At 40.3% G+C, this 17,677-nt stretch overlaps 1 protein-coding gene across 1 annotated transcript in view; it reads left to right on the plus strand.

Moving 5' to 3' along the window:
* Positions 1–17,677, plus strand: part of LOC119422007 (nitric oxide synthase interacting protein) — a gene marked incomplete in the record, with an annotated part of 45,588 nt that overhangs the window by 6,560 nt on the left and 21,351 nt on the right. The window contains 3 exon segments of the mRNA XM_037689352.1: positions 11,928–12,009; positions 14,713–14,848; positions 14,960–15,111. Coding sequence (XP_037545280.1) covers positions 11,928–12,009; positions 14,713–14,848; positions 14,960–15,111 — 370 coding nt within the window.

Below are 17,677 nucleotides of genomic sequence, written 5' to 3' on the forward strand. Positions count from 1 at the left end.
TTACAATAATCCACACTTTTAATCCAGGTTACAATAATCCACACTTTCAATCCAGGTTACACTCTTCCCTCAATGACACATTTTACAAAGTAGCAAGCGGGCGCTTCGTACGGTGTTCGAATGGACCCAGTGAGGCAAAGACTACATCCTGCTTCGCCCTTAACCCACAAGCGACAACCTTAAAGGGCGAAGCCTATACAAAATGGAACGTTTGTTACGTACTGTAACCCCAGATTCTATGAGTATAGGCGTAGCCCTTTAAGCTCTGGGCCTCACTGGCTGCTAAATGGCTGAAGAAAAAAGCTATTTGGGAGCCGATTATCCGCTCTCAACGTAATTTATACGGACCAGGTGGGGCCCACACGACAGGTGGGCGTGGACTAAATTTTTCAGTGCGATGCTTTGCATGACGGGATAAAACCCACAAGTGACGGCCTTAAAGGGCTACGCCTATACTCTTAGAATCTGGGGTTACAGTACGTAACCAACATTTACGAAGGATTGACTTGTTGGAGAGATTTGGTTTGTAGATGTTTGACTTTTAGGGGAAGTAGCTGATTTTCCATTAGTAACTGTCAAATAAAGAACTAAATGCAACAAAATGTTTAATGAAACAGTTCAGGATCTCGTGCTTATTTGACACAAGAACAGAGTTAACAAGAAGTTGTGATGGGAGGTCTGATGATTGGGAGCTGCCTGAGAGAGATTTGATGGTTTTCCAGAATCTTTTAGGATCATTTAGATTTTTGGAGGTCTAAGATAAGACATAGTTATGTTTTGCAGCTTTGATAGAAGTTGTGCATTTATTCCTCATCTGCCAAAACCTCAAGGAATCAGTGTCTGAGCCAGATTTTCTCGCTGCAGCCCAAAGATGATCTCTCCTGTGCAGGAGGTCGGCTAGCTCAGGAGTAAACCAAGGGCTGTCTCATCCTTTCATTCTGAACTTGCGGAAAGGAGCATGTTTGTTTACAAAATAAATGAAATTACTATGGAAGTAGTTCCAAGCGGTGTTCATGTTGTCGACTGATTGAAACGATGCTAGTCAAAGTGAGATAAATCCCAATGAATGACTGTTCACAAAAACAACAAAGTCTGTTAACAAAAATGTTTCAAATCCCTTTTTTGAATTACTCTGGGTTTAGGATGTGGAAGTTTGGTGTCTCTGAGAGCTGCTATTACACAATGATCACTTAAAATATCGGCAAAAACACCTATACCGGGGAATTTGTGAGGCATATTTGTTAGAAATAGGTCTAAGATGGAGGATTTTTCAGGACATTTATTGTTCCATCTGGTTGGAGAGTCGATGAGTAGGGTCAGATTGACAGATGACAGGCAACATTCCTTGAATTTTTCACAGTTTTGTTTGATACAAGACTATAGAGTCCAGGGTATCTCTGATGTAGCGAACCCCCCCCCCCCCCCCCAAAATCCATCAATTGCCAGGTCATTATTCAAGACAGATTTGTTTAGCCAGGATTTAGAAATGAAGATTATATCTGCCCCAGAAGAACGGACCAGAATTTTCAAAGTGTCAAGTAGGGCTGCAACTAATGATCATTCAAATAATCGATTAATCGTCCGATTAAGTTTTTGGTTAATCGATGGATCGGCTAAAAAAAACAAATGTTTTAATTTCCACCTCTTTATTCCAAAATTGAGCATTTGACTGACATAGCAATTTGCACAAAAAACAGGTTGCTACTTGACTATTCTGTTAGTAAAATATTGAATAACAAAAATAAAAGTTAGTCAAATAGCTTAAAAAAATTAATGTACACAAAAATATATACAAATGTGTCTTTATACCTGCATAATATTCAATATTCAATTTCAAGATGGCGGAGATGGAGTAGGACGTGTTGACTTGAGCTCCTGACGATCTCTAACTAACTATACAAACTGACTCCAAACTGACTTCAAACTTGGATATATATATATATATATATATATATATATATATATATATATATATGTATGTGTGTGTGTGTGTGTGTAAATACATATATATATATATATGGAACAGGTGGAAGAAGGAAGTCCTCGCACTCTGAACCGTGGAAGCTGAGCCACGAGTTGAGCTAACGAGCCGGCCTGGGAGCTGCTTCGGCCAGTGAGGCCGGGTGAGTGCCACCGCCGCTAGCCGTTGGATCGAGTGAGAGGACCTGGGGGTTGTCACAGTGAAGACACGCTCTGCCACCGTTTGGACCTGCAAGCCGCTGAAAACCGCGGGAGCCGAACTGCAGCTGTCGGACCTGGGGGCTGTTGAAGCAGAGAACCGGTCTGCCGCCGATTGGACCTGCGAGCAGCTGAGGCCAAGGGAGCCGAGCTACAGCTGTCAGATCTGGGAGCTGTTGAAACCGGGACCTGGTCTGTCACCGATGGGGCTGCGAACTTCTGGACCGAGTGAATCGTGGTACCGCGTGGGACCTGGAGGTTGTTGCCGCTAGGCCTCGGCTAACAACATAAGCCTGTGAACCTCGTGGCTAACAACAATAGCCTGTGAACCTCGTGACTGGATCCTGTGCTTCTGAGCGTTGAGACCAATAATCCAGAAGTATCGTGAGTAATGCCGAGCAAACACAGAGATAAGAGACAAATGTCGGAAAATATTTCAGAAGATATGGAGGAAGTTAAAAAATCTTTGAACTTTTTGAACTGACTAAAGTATCAGCTAAATGTGAATTACTGACAGGACTGTTTTGAAGAAGTGAGACAATTGAAAGAACTGATGACTAATAAAGACAGAAAAATAGCTGAACTGGAACAGAAAGTAGACGACATGGAACAATACACAAGACTAGACAACTTGGTGATCACTGGACTGGAAGTTAGGAACCGAACTTATGCAAGAGTTGTTGCTGGTACTAACACAGCAGAAGATGCACCACAGGAAGAACTACAGACTCTGGAGGAGCAAGTAGTGAATTTTTTACAAAACAAAGACATTGACATCGAACATGAGGACATTTCAATCTGTCACACCCTGCCCAACAAATCAGATAAAGCCAAACCATCCATAGTCATCAGGTTCATTAGCAGGAAATCAAGAAACAAGGTAATAATGCAAAAAAACTGAAGGGAACAAATGTTTACATGAACAAACACCTAACTAAAAAAAATGGAAATATTGCACGAGAAGCAAGGTTGTTAAAAAAACAGAAAAAAATAGCATCAACTTGGACAAGAAATGGAAACATCTGGATCAAACTACAGGAAGGATCTCAGGCTAAAATAATAAAAGACCTGAAGGATCTGGAAAAACTAAAATGAGCTCAGGAGAGGACAGATGATAAATAATTGACATAACTTCACTAACAAGAAATTAACAAATATAAAACAAACAAATACATTAAAACATGGCAACATACGAAGACTTTGAGTTTAAAATATACAATGTTGAAGATGCGATTGATACAAATTTTTTCCCTGCAATAAAAGACTGTGAATATTACAATGAAGAACAGTTTAATGACATCAATATAACAAATGGAGGTCTCTCTATTATTCACTTCAATAGTAGAAGTTTAAATGCAAATATATCCAAAATAACAGATTATTTAAAACAGCTAAACAGAACCTTTACAATAATAGCACTGTCAGAGACATGGCTCAACGATGAAAACACAACTAATGTTCACATGGAAGGTATGAATTATATCATGTGAACAGAAGCAACAAAAGAGGTGGTGGAGTGGCTCTATTTGTTAAAAATGAAATAAAATGTAAATTAATTAATGAAATGTCAATAATTGTTGATAATATCATGGAAATAATAACAATAGAAATAATAAACAAGAATGATAAAAACATATTGATAAGTTGTGTATATCGATCTCCAGGATAAAATATAGAAATATTCACTGATAAAATGGTACAACTATTGGACAAGAGTTTTAATAAAAGCATTTTTTTTCCGTGGAGACTTTAATATTGACCTGGGAAATAAAACAGATTCAAATAACATCAGTACATTTACAAATTCATTGTATAGTTTAAATCTTTATCCGTTAATATCAAAACCAACAAGAATTACAACTCATAGTGCTACAATAATCGATAATATTTTCACAAATATAAAAAATGGGGATGTGATGGGAGGTATTTTAATGAGTGATTTGAGTGATCATTTACCAGTTTTCATGATTTATAAAAATGATCAAAGCATTACAAAAGAAATTACAATTAAGGAAAAAACAATAAACACATCAAAAAAAGCATTGGACAAATTAAAAGATGATTTACATAAACAAAGCTGGAAAGACGTGTATGTTGATGATGTGAACAGATCATATGATGAGTTTATGAATATTTTAGGAGCTCTATATGAAAAGAATTGTGTGCAAAATAATTGTACAAAGAGAAATGTTGTTGACCAACCATGGATGATGAAAGGGTTGAGAAATGCTTGTAAAAAAATAATTATTTGTTTACATGTTTCTTGAAACTGAGAACACAAGAGGCTGAAGATAAATATAAGAAGTATAAAAATAAATTAGTAGTGATTATAAGGAAACACAAGAAGGAATATTATAGTGATTTATTAAATAAAAGTAATGGTGATATGAAAGCTACATGGTGAGTAATAAATAGTGTTCTGAAAAGTCATAAAGCAAAAACAGGTATTTCACAATATTTTTTGAAGGATGATGATGAAATCCATGATGAAAATGAAATTGTAAATGGATTCAATCATCATTTTGTGAACGTTGGATCAAGCCTTGCTGCTAAAATACCAAAAGTAGACAATAATGTGAACCATTCAGTTATAAGTTGTGACAACAGTATTTTTCTTAATGGAACTGACAAAGAAGAAATAATGAATGTTGTAAAAAATCTTACAGATAAGAGATCAAAAGACTGGGTGGACATGGATATGATGTTTGTAAAGGACATAATGAGTTATGTTATCGAGCCGTTTACATATATTTGTAATTTATCATTTTCAAAAGGAATATTTCCAGACAATATGAAAGTAGCAAAGGTAGTTCCTCTCTTTAAAAATGGTGATAAATGTGTGTTCAATAATTATAGACCAATATCCTTATTACCACAGTTCTCAAAAATTCTAGAAAAACTGTTTGTGACCAGATTAGATAAATTTATTACTAAACAAAACATTCTAAGTAGCAGTCAGTATGGGTTTAGAGCAAAAAACTCTACATCAATGGCTCTCATGGAAATAATAGAACAAATAACTACTGCTGTCGATCAAAAACAGTATTGTGTTAGTATTTTTGTTGATTTAAAAAAAGCATTCGATACTATTGACCACACTATTCTCCTTGAAAAATTAAATAAATATGGTATAAGAGGACCAGCATTACACTGGGTATCTAGCTATTTAAAAGATAGGAAACAGTTTGTACAAATAAATGGTGTAAGATCTGACCTGTGCAATATCACTTGTGGAGTTCCTCAAGGCTCTGTACTTGGACCAAAGTTATTTATTTTATATGTGAATGACTTAGTGAATGTATCAGGACTCCTCAAATGTGTCCTTTTTGCAGATGACACCACATTTTTTTGTTTGGGTAAAGATGTAAAACGGATGTTGAAATTGATGAAGACAGAATTTGATAAAATACAAACTTGGTTTAAACTTAATAAATTATCATTAAATTTAGATAAAACTAAATACATGATATTTAGTAACAAAAAGAGAACTGTTGATGATCCATTTAGAATTGAGGGTGTTGAGATTTGTAGAGTTAATGAGATGAAATTTTTGGGTGTAATCATTGATGAACAGCTAACATGGAAAAATCACATCAATTCTGTAAGAACAAAAATATCTAAATCTATTGCAGTACTATACAAAGTCAGGGAATTATTAAATGATAAAGCTCTGTACATGTTGTATAACACAATCATTGTTCCACATTTAATCTATTGCATTGATGTTTGGGGGAAAGCGTGTAAAACATTTACAAAACCTATTTTTATTTTACAGAAAAGAGCTGTAAGAATCATCACCAGAAAGCATTACAGTCACCCATCAAGCACATTATTTTATCAACTGAACTTATTGAAGTTCCATGATTTAGTAGATTACAGTATTTTATCAGTTATGTATAGGGCTCAAAATAACACATTACCATTAAATATCCAAAGAAATGTTGTTAAAAGACAAAGTTGTTATAATCTTAAGGGGATAGAGATATTTGTCAAACCAACATTCAGAACTAGTCTGAAGGGAAGGTCTACCTCAATCCAAGGAGTTGGATTGTGGAATGGTCTAGAGAGTGATGTGAAAAATGCCAAGTCAATGTGAACATTTAAGAAAAAGATCAAAGCTGAATTGTTAAAAAAGTATATATGAAGTAGATTAGTGTGTGTTTTGTATTAGAATTAGAAAAATTAGAAAGTTATTCATTTTGTTCTGTTACTTGAAAATTATTATGATTGAAATAATTGTTTGAAAAAAGGGGCAGATATAATAAGATTTTTTCTTCTTTCTGCTGCCTTTCATTTTAAATCTTTTGTATCTTTTTTATATTGTTATGGAATTGTTTTGTACTTTTTTAAAATGAATAAAATTTATGTCCTTGAGGGAAGAGTGTAACTTGGATTAAAAGTGTGGATTATTGTAACCTGGATTAAAAGTGTGGATTATTGTAGTGAAACCTTCGTCTTCAACCATGGACAGAGGCCTCATGTCAGTGACGATCATGTTCAGGATGTTTCAGTGAAGACAGCTGCTGCTGTGGTGTCCATGATGTCTGTCCATCATGAAGGATGTTGTTGTTTGTTGTTGTTTTCTATAATGAGACAGTAAATATGTTTTATATCATAATTTACAGCAACTCAAGAAATGTCTTGTTTCACTTACAGTGTTAGGTTCAGGCAAATAAGAAGTCCAAAGAGAAATTAAACACACACACATATATAAAATACTTAATTACACATATTTGAGTAGATGTAATAAATTACTTTAATTCCTGTTTAAATGCAATTCATCCTGCCATACCTGCAGTGTCTTCAGACTTTGCCAGCAAATTAAAAGTTGAAGCTCAATCATTAAATTATTATCTTTGTGTTAGATTTATTTATAAATCACATTTAAACACTGCTTGTACCAATTAAATTAAATAAAAAGTAACACGTTCTCTATCACCGTCATTAATCTGCAAACAAACAAACAAACAGCTTCATCTTCAGACAGACTGCCGTTACGTTTTTTCACTTTGGAAACAGAACAATGTGTTAAATTGTAGAGACTCACCTGCAACATACGAGTTGTATCTTCTGCTGCTCCTTCATCATCCTCATGACTCCAACATGTTTACATTTCATCAGCGTGTGTAAAAAAGTTAAATCTGGTCCTCTGGACATTCAAAAAAACAAAACAAAAAAATTGTAGAAACATTTCGTCTTTCATCCGAAAGACTTCCTCAGTCTGCAGTGTTTCCCTTAGTTAGCTTGCCATGGCGGGGTGCTCATCTCATCCATGATTTTTGCTGATGGGGGGACGGAGACATGTCTGAGCGCAGCTTGTACTAACAGTTTTTGAGCGATGGTGGGGGGCGTTCATCGTGAGGGAAGAGGCAATGTGAGTGCTACCTTGGGCTTTTTAGCTAGAGAACCTGTATTTTGTGCCGTTACCTTAGTGATATGTCAGTGCCAGGTGGGGGTGGGAGGGGCAAGTTCAGTTTGGTAGGCGGGGTGCTCAGTTTTGTTGGCGGGGTGAGGCACCCCGCCTGTATAGTGGTAGGGGAAACACTGGTCTGAGGTGCTGTATTCAGCTCAGTCTTATAAATAGCGTTTCTACAATTTTTTTGTTTTGTTTTTTTGAATGTCCAGAGGACCAGATTTAACTTTTTTAGATTTTTCTACCTGGATTATTGAGCATGCATCAGGATATTCATCAGCATGGTTCTCTCATGTCGTGTCATCACTTTTCAAAGCTGCATGTTTCTCAGTTTTTATCTTTGTGAAGAGCTCCCACACTTTGGAGGACTTGAGTCGAACAGTTTCCTCTGCGTCGTTCATTTGTAAAATTTATTTAATTTCCTTTGAAAACAGCCTCTGCTCTGCGTCCGCCTTCACCCTCGCTCTGTTCAACTCGTGCTGCAGAGTTGTTGTTTTTTTTAACTTTATTCAGTCAGTCAGCATTGACAATGGTGAACAAAGCGGCTCCCCAGCACCGTGAAAGACGCTTAATTGCGTGGCACAACAAATCGATAATGAAATTCGTTGCCAACACTTTGAATCATCAATTTTTATTGATTTTATCGATTCGTTGTTGCAGCCCTAGTGACGTCATTAAGCCAAGGTTCTGATCTGAGTTTCGTTTTTCTGGTTTTTAAAGGAGCAACATGATCCAGAGCCTTTAAGCATACAGAGTTGAACTGGGAGGTTAGCTCATCAGTGGTGGTAGGAAACAATGGGGGCTGATTGATCATTTCAGAGTTAAAGACATCTGTGAAACTTGTGGCAGTGAAGCGGTTAATGGCCCGGCTGTGACTTGCAGCAGCGCCCGTTTTAGGAGTTAGACTGGGGGAGGTGAACTCTAACAGGACTGCCATGTGGTCTGAAAACACATTATCACCAATTTCAGAACTACTAACAGTCACATTGTGTTAAAACAAGGTCCAGTGTGTGCCCGCGCTCCTGGGTGGGACCGTCCACCCGCTGAGCCAGATCAAATGAGTCCAATAAATCTAACCAAGGGCTTCTCCCGACAACAAACATGAATATTAAAGTCATAATGATCAAAACACGATCATATTTCGGTGTGATTACAGCCATCCATCCATCCATCCATTTTCTTCCGCTTATCCGGGGTCGGGTCGCGGGGGTAGCAGCCTAAGTAGGGAGGCCCAGACTTCCCTCTCCCCAGCCACTTGGGCCAGCTCTTCCGGGGGAATCCCAAGGCGTTCCCAGGCCAGCCGAGAAACGTAGTCCCTCCAGCGTGTCCTGGGTCTTCCCCTGGGCCTCCTTCCGGTGGGACGTGTCCGGAACACCTCACCAGGGAGGCGTCCAGAAGGCATCCTAAACAGATGCCCAAGCCACCTCAACTGGCTCCTCTCGATGTGGAGAAGCAGCGGCTCTACTCCGAGTCCCTCCCGGATGATCGAGCTTCTCACCCTGTCTCTAAGGGAGAGCCCAGACACCCTGCAGAGAAAACTCATTTCGGCCGCTTGTATCCCAGATCTCATTCTTTCGGTCACAACCCAAAGCTCGTGACCATAGATGAGGGTGGGAACGTAGATCGATCGGTAAATTGAGAGCTTCGCCTTTTGACTCAGCTCTCTCTTCACCACGACAGACCTGTACAGCGCCCGCTTCACTGCAGACGCTGCACCTATCCGCCTATCAATCTCACACTCCATTTTTCCCTCATTCGTGAACAAGACCCCAAGATACTTGAACTCCTCCACTTGGGGTAGGACCTCCTCCCTGACCCAGAGAGGGCACTCTACCCTTTTCCGGCTCAAGACCATGGCCTCGGATTTGGAGGAACTGATCTTCATCCCGGCCGCATCGCATTCGGCTGCGAACCGCTCCAGCGAAAGCTGTAGATCACGATCTGATGAAGCCAATAAGACCACATCATCTGCAAAAAGCAGAGACTCAATTCTGAGGCCACCAAAACGGATCCCCTCAACACCTTGGCTGCGCCTAGAAATTCTGTCCATAAAAGTTATGAACAGAATCGGTGACAAAGGGCAACCTTGGCGGAGTCCAACTCTCACCGGGAACAAGCCCGACTTACTGCCGGCAATGCGGACCAGGCTCTGACACCGGTCATACAGGGACCTAACAGCCCGTATCAAAGGGCCTGGTACCCCATACTCCCAGAGTACCCCCCACAGGGCCCCCCACAGGGCCCCCCACAGGGCCCCCCGAGGGACGCGGTCGAACGCCTTCTCCAAGTCCACAAAGCACATATAGACTGGTTGGGCAAACTCCCACGCACCCTCCAAGACCCTGCTGAGAGTGTAGAGCTGGTCCAGTGTTCCACGGCCAGGACGAAAACCGCACTGCTCCTCCTGAATCCGAGGTTCGACTATCCGACGGACCCTCCTCTCCAGAACCCCCTAATAGACCTTACCAGGGAGGCTTAAGATGATTACAGCCAGGATGTCAGAATTCATTTATGAAATCCTTATCAGACCTGAAATCTTTATCTTATTATCAGACATTTTCTTGTTTTTTTTTAGACTGGTGTAAATACAGGAGTTCATAGTGTGACAATTAGCCCCTATAATCGCACCATGAGAAAAGTTAAAAAAGATGTGATTTCCCAGAATCCAGAAACAATGAAGATTGCAGGGAGAGGTAGGTCCAGATTTGTTAACAAGGTTCAATGACCCCAGCTAGTCACAAATTTGAAAATGATGGGGATTTTGGGACTGATGCAGAAAAGTCTCAGACCAGACAGCTTCATAGATTAAATGGGCCAACAGGTCTAACATTGTGGTCCAACTGGAGTTTGAATTGGACAGAGGGGAGCACCCGTGTGAAGATGAAACTCTCAAGCTGCTCTCATGATGAACAGACGCTGGGTCCAGTACCAACAGGTAGAGGCTGATAATCCACGGCAAATAGCAAGGCATGGTCCTAACTTAGTTCAGATCAACAGAGGACAACAGCGTGATCCAGAAACAAAAACCTTCAGCTGACCCGTTCTGAACCGGTGGACCCGAACGGATCTGAATTATTATCCAGGTGAGTTTGGATGGAAGCCAGCAGAAACTCCGATGCAGACTCCGGTCTTCTCTCGAGCAGCTTCCTCGGCTCTGCTCCACAGCACTGCTCCTCCACGCTTCACTCCGCACCTCTGTGCTTTACTCTTTTCCTCTGCTCCTCCGCACCCCACAGCACGAATGGCCACCCTGGTGAACAACATCGAGACTGATCGGAGAGACTGAAGACGTCCCTGGCCCGGTTCTGCTCCAGTCCGGCTCTAGCTCTTCACAGCACGAGAGGCTACCTCTGGCGAACAACAACGAGAACTGACCAGGGAGGCTGAAGTCGTCTTTGGCCCAGTTCTGTTTTGGTCCGGTTCCGGCGCTTCAAAGCATGAGAGCGTTTCCTCCAGGCGAATACAGCAATTCCCACGGAGGTGGACAGTCCTTTGTTTGAAGGTAATGCGCTGCTCACTGAGGCTGAGACCCGCTCTATTCTGGACGAATTCCCCCACAGCCCAGCTCGGTTAGGTTCTGGTCCTATTCGGGGACACAGGGACACTTCCCCCACACTGAATGAAGACACCATGAGGAGCCAGTCCAGCAGAAAGTCAACAAAATAGCACCCAGTGATCCTTGTCGGAACCAAGTAGAACCACAAAGGTCCAGATGAAAAGCTTGGTTGGGGTCCAGAGAAAAGTAAAACACCAGACCTACGTACGACGACTCCCCCTCTTGAGGGATTACCTGGCTGGCAGGCTGCGCTCAGAGTGACCGGTGGGGTGGGAGCAGCCGATCCTGGACCAAAATAATTTTTTGGATGGTCCCGTCCGGCTCTCTGAGTCACTGAACACCGAATTCGGTTGGAAGGGGGACAAACTTTAGTCCGGCTCGAAAAACGGGTAAGTTGGATGTTAAAAGACTGCAGAGAAGCCGAGGGAGCTACCATCCATCAGCTTACCAGAACCGGAAGTTGACCTACTTTACTTACCTGCTTGGCTTGTTTATGTATATGAATGTTTTTGTTCAGTGCCCTGAGACGACTGCTGTTGTGGCTTGGCCCTATATAAATAAATTAAAGATAAAGATTTACAACAGATCATCAAGAACATGTCTAACTCCATTTCATTTATTCAAAGTCAAACCATGCTAAATGACTAAAACAGGAAATGTCTCAATGTCCTGTGTATAATAATCAGTTTGTTACTGGTGAATGAGGCTGTAAGATTTTGTATCTACTGACTCAGAAATGCTCTCTAACTGCAGCCTTGTTGATGTTTATGTTGTTTACAGCCCAGATGGATATTTGTATGAAAAGCAGGCCATCCTTGAATATATTCTTCACCAGAAGAGAGAAATAGCTAAAAAGATGAAGGTAAGCCTCATTTTCTGTCTGATTTAGATTGTGTATTGACTAAACAACATTTACTGAAGTAAATTTGAAATCTAACCTCTTTGCACATGCTGGTTGATTTAGCAGTGATCAGAACCACCAGGTAAAACAGAGGACAGACAGTCTGAGATCAGATATGGATATTTACTGATACTTACTGACATTTACTGATGTTTACTGGTGTTTACTGAGGTTTGCTGGTATTTATTGACATTTACTGGTATTTATTGACGTTTACTGGTGTTTACTGACATTTGCTAGTTTTTACTGAAGTCTGCTAGTTTTTACTGCTATTTTCTGACATTTACTGGTATTTGACATTTACTGGTATTTACTGGTGTTTACTGACGTTTACTGGTGTTTACTTTCATTTGTTGGTGTTTACTGAAGTTTGCCAGTTTTACTGGCATTGCCATTTTTTCAATAGTGTTTACTGTTTTTTTTTTTTTCATTCAATCTTTATACAGGTTAAGCCCATTGAGCCTTGGGGACTTGTTTATATGAGAGACCTGATTTAACAAAGATTGATGACAACAGTAGACAACAAAAACAAGAATAGACAATCATAAAGGATGTGTCCAAATTGGGCTTTTTTTATAAAATGGTTTTTAAAAGAAAAGGTAACATAAAAAAAATAACAGCTAGGTTGTAAGGCGGTGTAGAAAACTAAAAACAAGAACATGTCTGCATTGGTTCTTGCAGAAACTTAGCAGATGTTTCTTAAAGTCACTTAGAGAGGTCAAAGGTCGAGAGCTTCAGATCTTTTTACAAGATATTCCAGGAAACAGGAGCGGAGGAGGAGAAGGTCCTTTTGTCTAGTTCAGTCCTCATTGAGGGAACACTGCAGGTAATAATGTCCAGAGAGCGCACGCTGTAGCTGCACTCACGCAGAGACAAGTAGGAGGAGATGTATGAAGGCAGCAGACCAAGAAGTATTTAAAGATGAAAATGTACCAGTGGGAGAGTCTGCGTGAAGTTAATGATGTCCAGTTAACCAGTGAATACTGGGTGCAGTGGTGGTTATGGTAGTTACAGCCAGTTATGAATCTTACTGCACCATGATAGCATCCAATGTCCAACTTGTAGAAGGTTCTTGTAGGAGCGTTCATGTAAATAATATCACCGTAGTCAGTCGTGGGAAGGAAATTCACGGTCACAAGGTGTTTCCTAGCATTCAGAGTTCGACAGGATCTATTTCTGAAAAAGAAACCCAATTTAACTTTCAGTTTCCTTACTAAGTTTTCTATGTGGAGCATAAAAGAGGGATGCGAATGGACCAAAATACCCAAATATTTCTAGGAATCGACAAACTCAATAGGGGTGCCATGATAAAATCAAAGGAAGAATTGCTGGGACTGACTTCCTGTTTGATAAAAGCATCCCTTTGGTTTGTCGGCGTTTAGGACAAGTTTAAGACAGAACAAATCAGACTTGATGATGTCGAAAGTGGATTGCAAACGTTGGAAAGCCTTATCAACTGTTTTAGTTCGACAATAAACAGCTGTATCATCTGCGTAGTTTGTAATTGTGTGATCTGAGGAACCGATTTCTGAGAGTTTATGACACAAGATGTTCTGATCCACAGTGTCAGAATCTTTAGACAGATCTAAGAAAAGTGCAGCACAATAATCCTTAGCATCCAGTGCTTCAACAACATCATTAAGAACCTTCAGTGAAGCAGTGGTTGTGCTGTGTTGTTTCCTGAAACCAGATTGAAGGCGAGGTAAGATGTTAAATGAGTCCAGGTAATTTTTGATTTGAGAGTTTATCAGTTTTTCTAGAACCTTGGCTAAAATGCAGAGTTTAGAGATTGGTCCATAGTTGTTCAGTGAGGTGGGGTCACCTCCCTTCAGCAAAGGAAGAACAAAGGCTGTTTTCAAGTGTCTGGGATGGAGTTTTGTCTCATGGAGAGATTGAAGATGTGGGTCACAGGGACTGTGATGATATGAGCAGCCAGCCTTAAGAAATAAGGTGGAAGTTCATCTGGACCTGCAGATTTTTTAGGGTCAAGATCTTTTAACAGTTTATTGACCTCACTGACTGAGAATGGAGAAAAAGAGAAGCTGTGATTAACTGAAGATTGACTTGTAGGAGGGATTTGATTTGTAGAAGTTTGGTTATTAAGTGAAGTGGCTGATCTTCCATTAGTAACTGTGTCAAATAAAGAACCAGAAGCAACAAAATGTTTGTTGAAACAGTTCAGGATCTCGTGCTTATTTGACACAGGAACAGAGTTAACGAGAAGTTGTGATGGGAGGTCAGATGAATGAGAGCTGCCAGAGGGAGATTTGATGGTTTTCCAGAATCTTTTTGGATCATTTACATTTTTGGAGGTCTGAGATAAGAAATAGTTACGTTTGGTGGCTTTGATGGAAGTTGTGCATTTATTCCTCTGCTGTCTAAAATTCAACCAATCAGTGTCTGAACCAGATTTTCTCGCTGTGGCCCATAGCTGGTCTCACCTGTGCAGAAGGTCAGCTAGTTCAGGAGTAAACCAGAGGTCGTCTTGTCCTTTTATTCTGAACTGGTGAAAAGGAGCATGTTTACCTGCACCCCCTGATGGTCCTTAAGTGTGTGCAGAGCTGAGGCAGTGGTTTTTTTTAATTGTAGGGTTTTTGGAGGAAAAAAATGGGCGGGAGGGTGTCTTTGCCAAATTCAGATGTTCTATATTCTGTCATACTACAGGCTTATGAGACACAGAAAAAAGCTCTAAAAAACAATAATCAGCTGGAGTCCAAATCTGAGGAACGACAGAAGGCAGAGAGGTTTAAAACCAGTGAGAACAACATTGTGTCTAAACCCATCAACCCCTTTGCATCAGGTGCGTGGCACACATCGTCCCGTCCTCAGGCTCACACATTTTACATTGATAAGAGTTGTCAGTTAAAGAGTTTGTTGCAGGAATAAAGATCGTGAACCTGTCTTTCTTCAGGGCAGAACAAAGACAACGAGGTGGGCGGGTCGCAGAACAGCTCTGGTGAGTCCTCCACAGCTGCTGCAGCTACCAGCTCCAGCCAGAGTCTGCCCAGTTTCTGGGTCCCGTCTCTGACACCTGAAGCCAAGCCCACACTTCTGAAGAAACCAGTGAGTGTTCCTCTGACTGAAAATGTCTGCTGATTGTTGGAGAGGGGGAGAGATATGTAGATATACTTAAATAAGTAGGTCTGTACACCTTGTTAACAGGTGTGCAATCAAAGTAATGAGTGTGTGTCGACCTCGATCAAAGGAATAATGATTCTTTGTTGTGATCCCCCTCACTTGAATTTAAAAAACAACAGAAAATCCAGTCAGTTAAAATCACAATTCTGTAACATTTATTTCACGTTTGTGAACAATAAACAACTGTGTGGAATTATGGTAAGTATGGATTATGTGTGCTTAAACAAATAGCATTATTTCAGAAAGTGGATGATGTAAGATAGCTTAAAACATTGAGAAGAGATGTTATTCAAATTTAGGATTAATGTTAAAATTTAGGTAAACTTTATCTTAGATTCGTAAAGTAAACTGACATGTATAGAAACTTAGTTGGCACTGGGATAGGGCTGGGTATCGTTTAAAAAATTTTTTTGGTACCGGTACCTTCACTTCAATATCGGTTCCTGGACAGTTCTTTTGTCGGTACCAATTTTATAATTAATGTTAATTCTAACAATAAGAAAATTACGTTACACATTACAGTGCAAATCTTGAGTTTTATTTTTTAACTTTGGTATTTTTCTATTCCAAGCAGTTTTCTTACATAAAAATAAATAATTTCCAGGTCAAAAGACCAGTTACAAACCAGTGACACGTCAGTGTCTAATGGTCACTGCTACACACTGAGGATCTTTTAACTGAACAGGTTTTATTCAGAAACATCAACATGTCTTCTTTCTCTGGACACAAACAAGCTGCTCCTGGCTGATGGTGTCTCCAGCAGTAGAACATGTTCACTCTGAGGCTGTAGATGATGATTGTTGCACACACAGATACCTGGTTGTCAGTTTGACATATTGTCCCTCACATCCCACCAGCAGGTCACTGGATTGACTGAGGTTAGAGATGATGCAGACTTCTGCACCTCTGTGTCTCTTCTTGAATCTTCTCTGTGGATCTCTGGGGTTTAGGGCTCTGATCATCTCCCTAATTGACATGAGAACAAAACATCAACAATAACATGGTTGTGTTATTATTGCTCAAACATTATTTAGGCTGAGAAATAACGGTTTAACTGGTCAACAACATCCTTTACAGTTCACTTACCTCCACCATGCAGCTCCACTGTAGAAAAAGGCAGCAAACTTTTAACAAAAAAGTTTGTGACTGTCCTGTGGCCCTCATCTCACTTTTCTTTTGTCCTTTTGTCCTTCTCACATCAGGGTCAGAGGCTCCTGTGAGGAGAACAGTAACAAACAGTGAACATTACGTGAACTGTTTAAGCAGCTGACCTGATGGATGAGCACATTTTTACAAGCTAAACTTTATCTGTTACTGTAAATCTTTAGTTAGCTTTTGATTTTAGCTAGCTACATAGAAAGCCATAAAATAAAGTTGCATGCTAATATCTTAAAGTTATGGTTACATGCATCTTAGTTTAACTCACCTTGATGCATGTATTAAGCTGCAGTAACATTAACAAACGTGAACTTACCAGCTGAAATCCCAGACACAGCGCGGTCCTTGGAGTCGGAGAGATTTATTTGTCATACACACCACACGTGATACATGAGGTGGGACAAAACTATGAGCATAGGGTCCCACTTACATAAAAACAAACAACACAAATTGTAAAGGAAAACATTAGTAAAATCCGAGTCATGAACTATGAATATACTACATCCACTTAACTAAGAATACACTAAGCACTAATAGTAAAAAAGAAATGTGCCAAAACAACAGCAGCACGAACATGACTTTGTATGAGCAGATGAGGATTAATGAACACAGCAGCATAAAATAATCAGCAGCATGAGATCTGCATCATGGATAGTCAGCAGCACATATCAACAACGAAGTGTCATTACAGCGATTTTCTTGATCAGGCTGGTGGTGTTGTTGCCCCAGCTGTGGTTATCAAACAGGTGCACACCCAAGTACTTGTAGCTGAAAACCACTTCCACCACAGATCCTCCTATGATGGGAGAGTGGTGGCGCAAGAGGTTAGAAGATGGGCCTGTGATTGTAAAGTCGCAGGTTCAACTCCCGGTACCGTCAACATCAAAATGTGGGTGGAAAAGGTGAAACACCCACACCTACCTCCTCCCTCATTTGCACCACTCTGGGCCCCTTTGCAAGGCCCTTAACCCCCACCATCTGCTCCTAAACAGGTCTCTCTTGAAAATGAGTTCTCGTGGCTCAGTGAGACTACCTGTATAAATAAAGGGTAAATGAAAAAAAAAAGTTCAACAAGGGGTAGGTGTGTTTATTCCTTCTGAAGTCCACAACCATCTCCTTCATCTTCACATTGATGTGAAGGTTGTTCTTTCTGCACCAGCTCTCCAGGTGTTCCACCTCCTGCCTGTAGCTGGACTCATTGTTTTTTATGCATCCAACTACCGCTGTATCATCTGCAAACTTTACACTATGACAGCCTGGATGGGTCAGTACGCAGTCATATGTTAGCAGATGATACAGCGGTAGTTGGATGCATAAAAAACAATGAGTCCAG

The sequence above is a fragment of the Nematolebias whitei genome, chromosome 15 (genome assembly GCF_014905685.2).
Source record: "Nematolebias whitei isolate Nwh7 chromosome 15, NemWhi1, whole genome shotgun sequence".
NCBI lineage: Eukaryota > Metazoa > Chordata > Actinopteri > Cyprinodontiformes > Rivulidae > Nematolebias > Nematolebias whitei.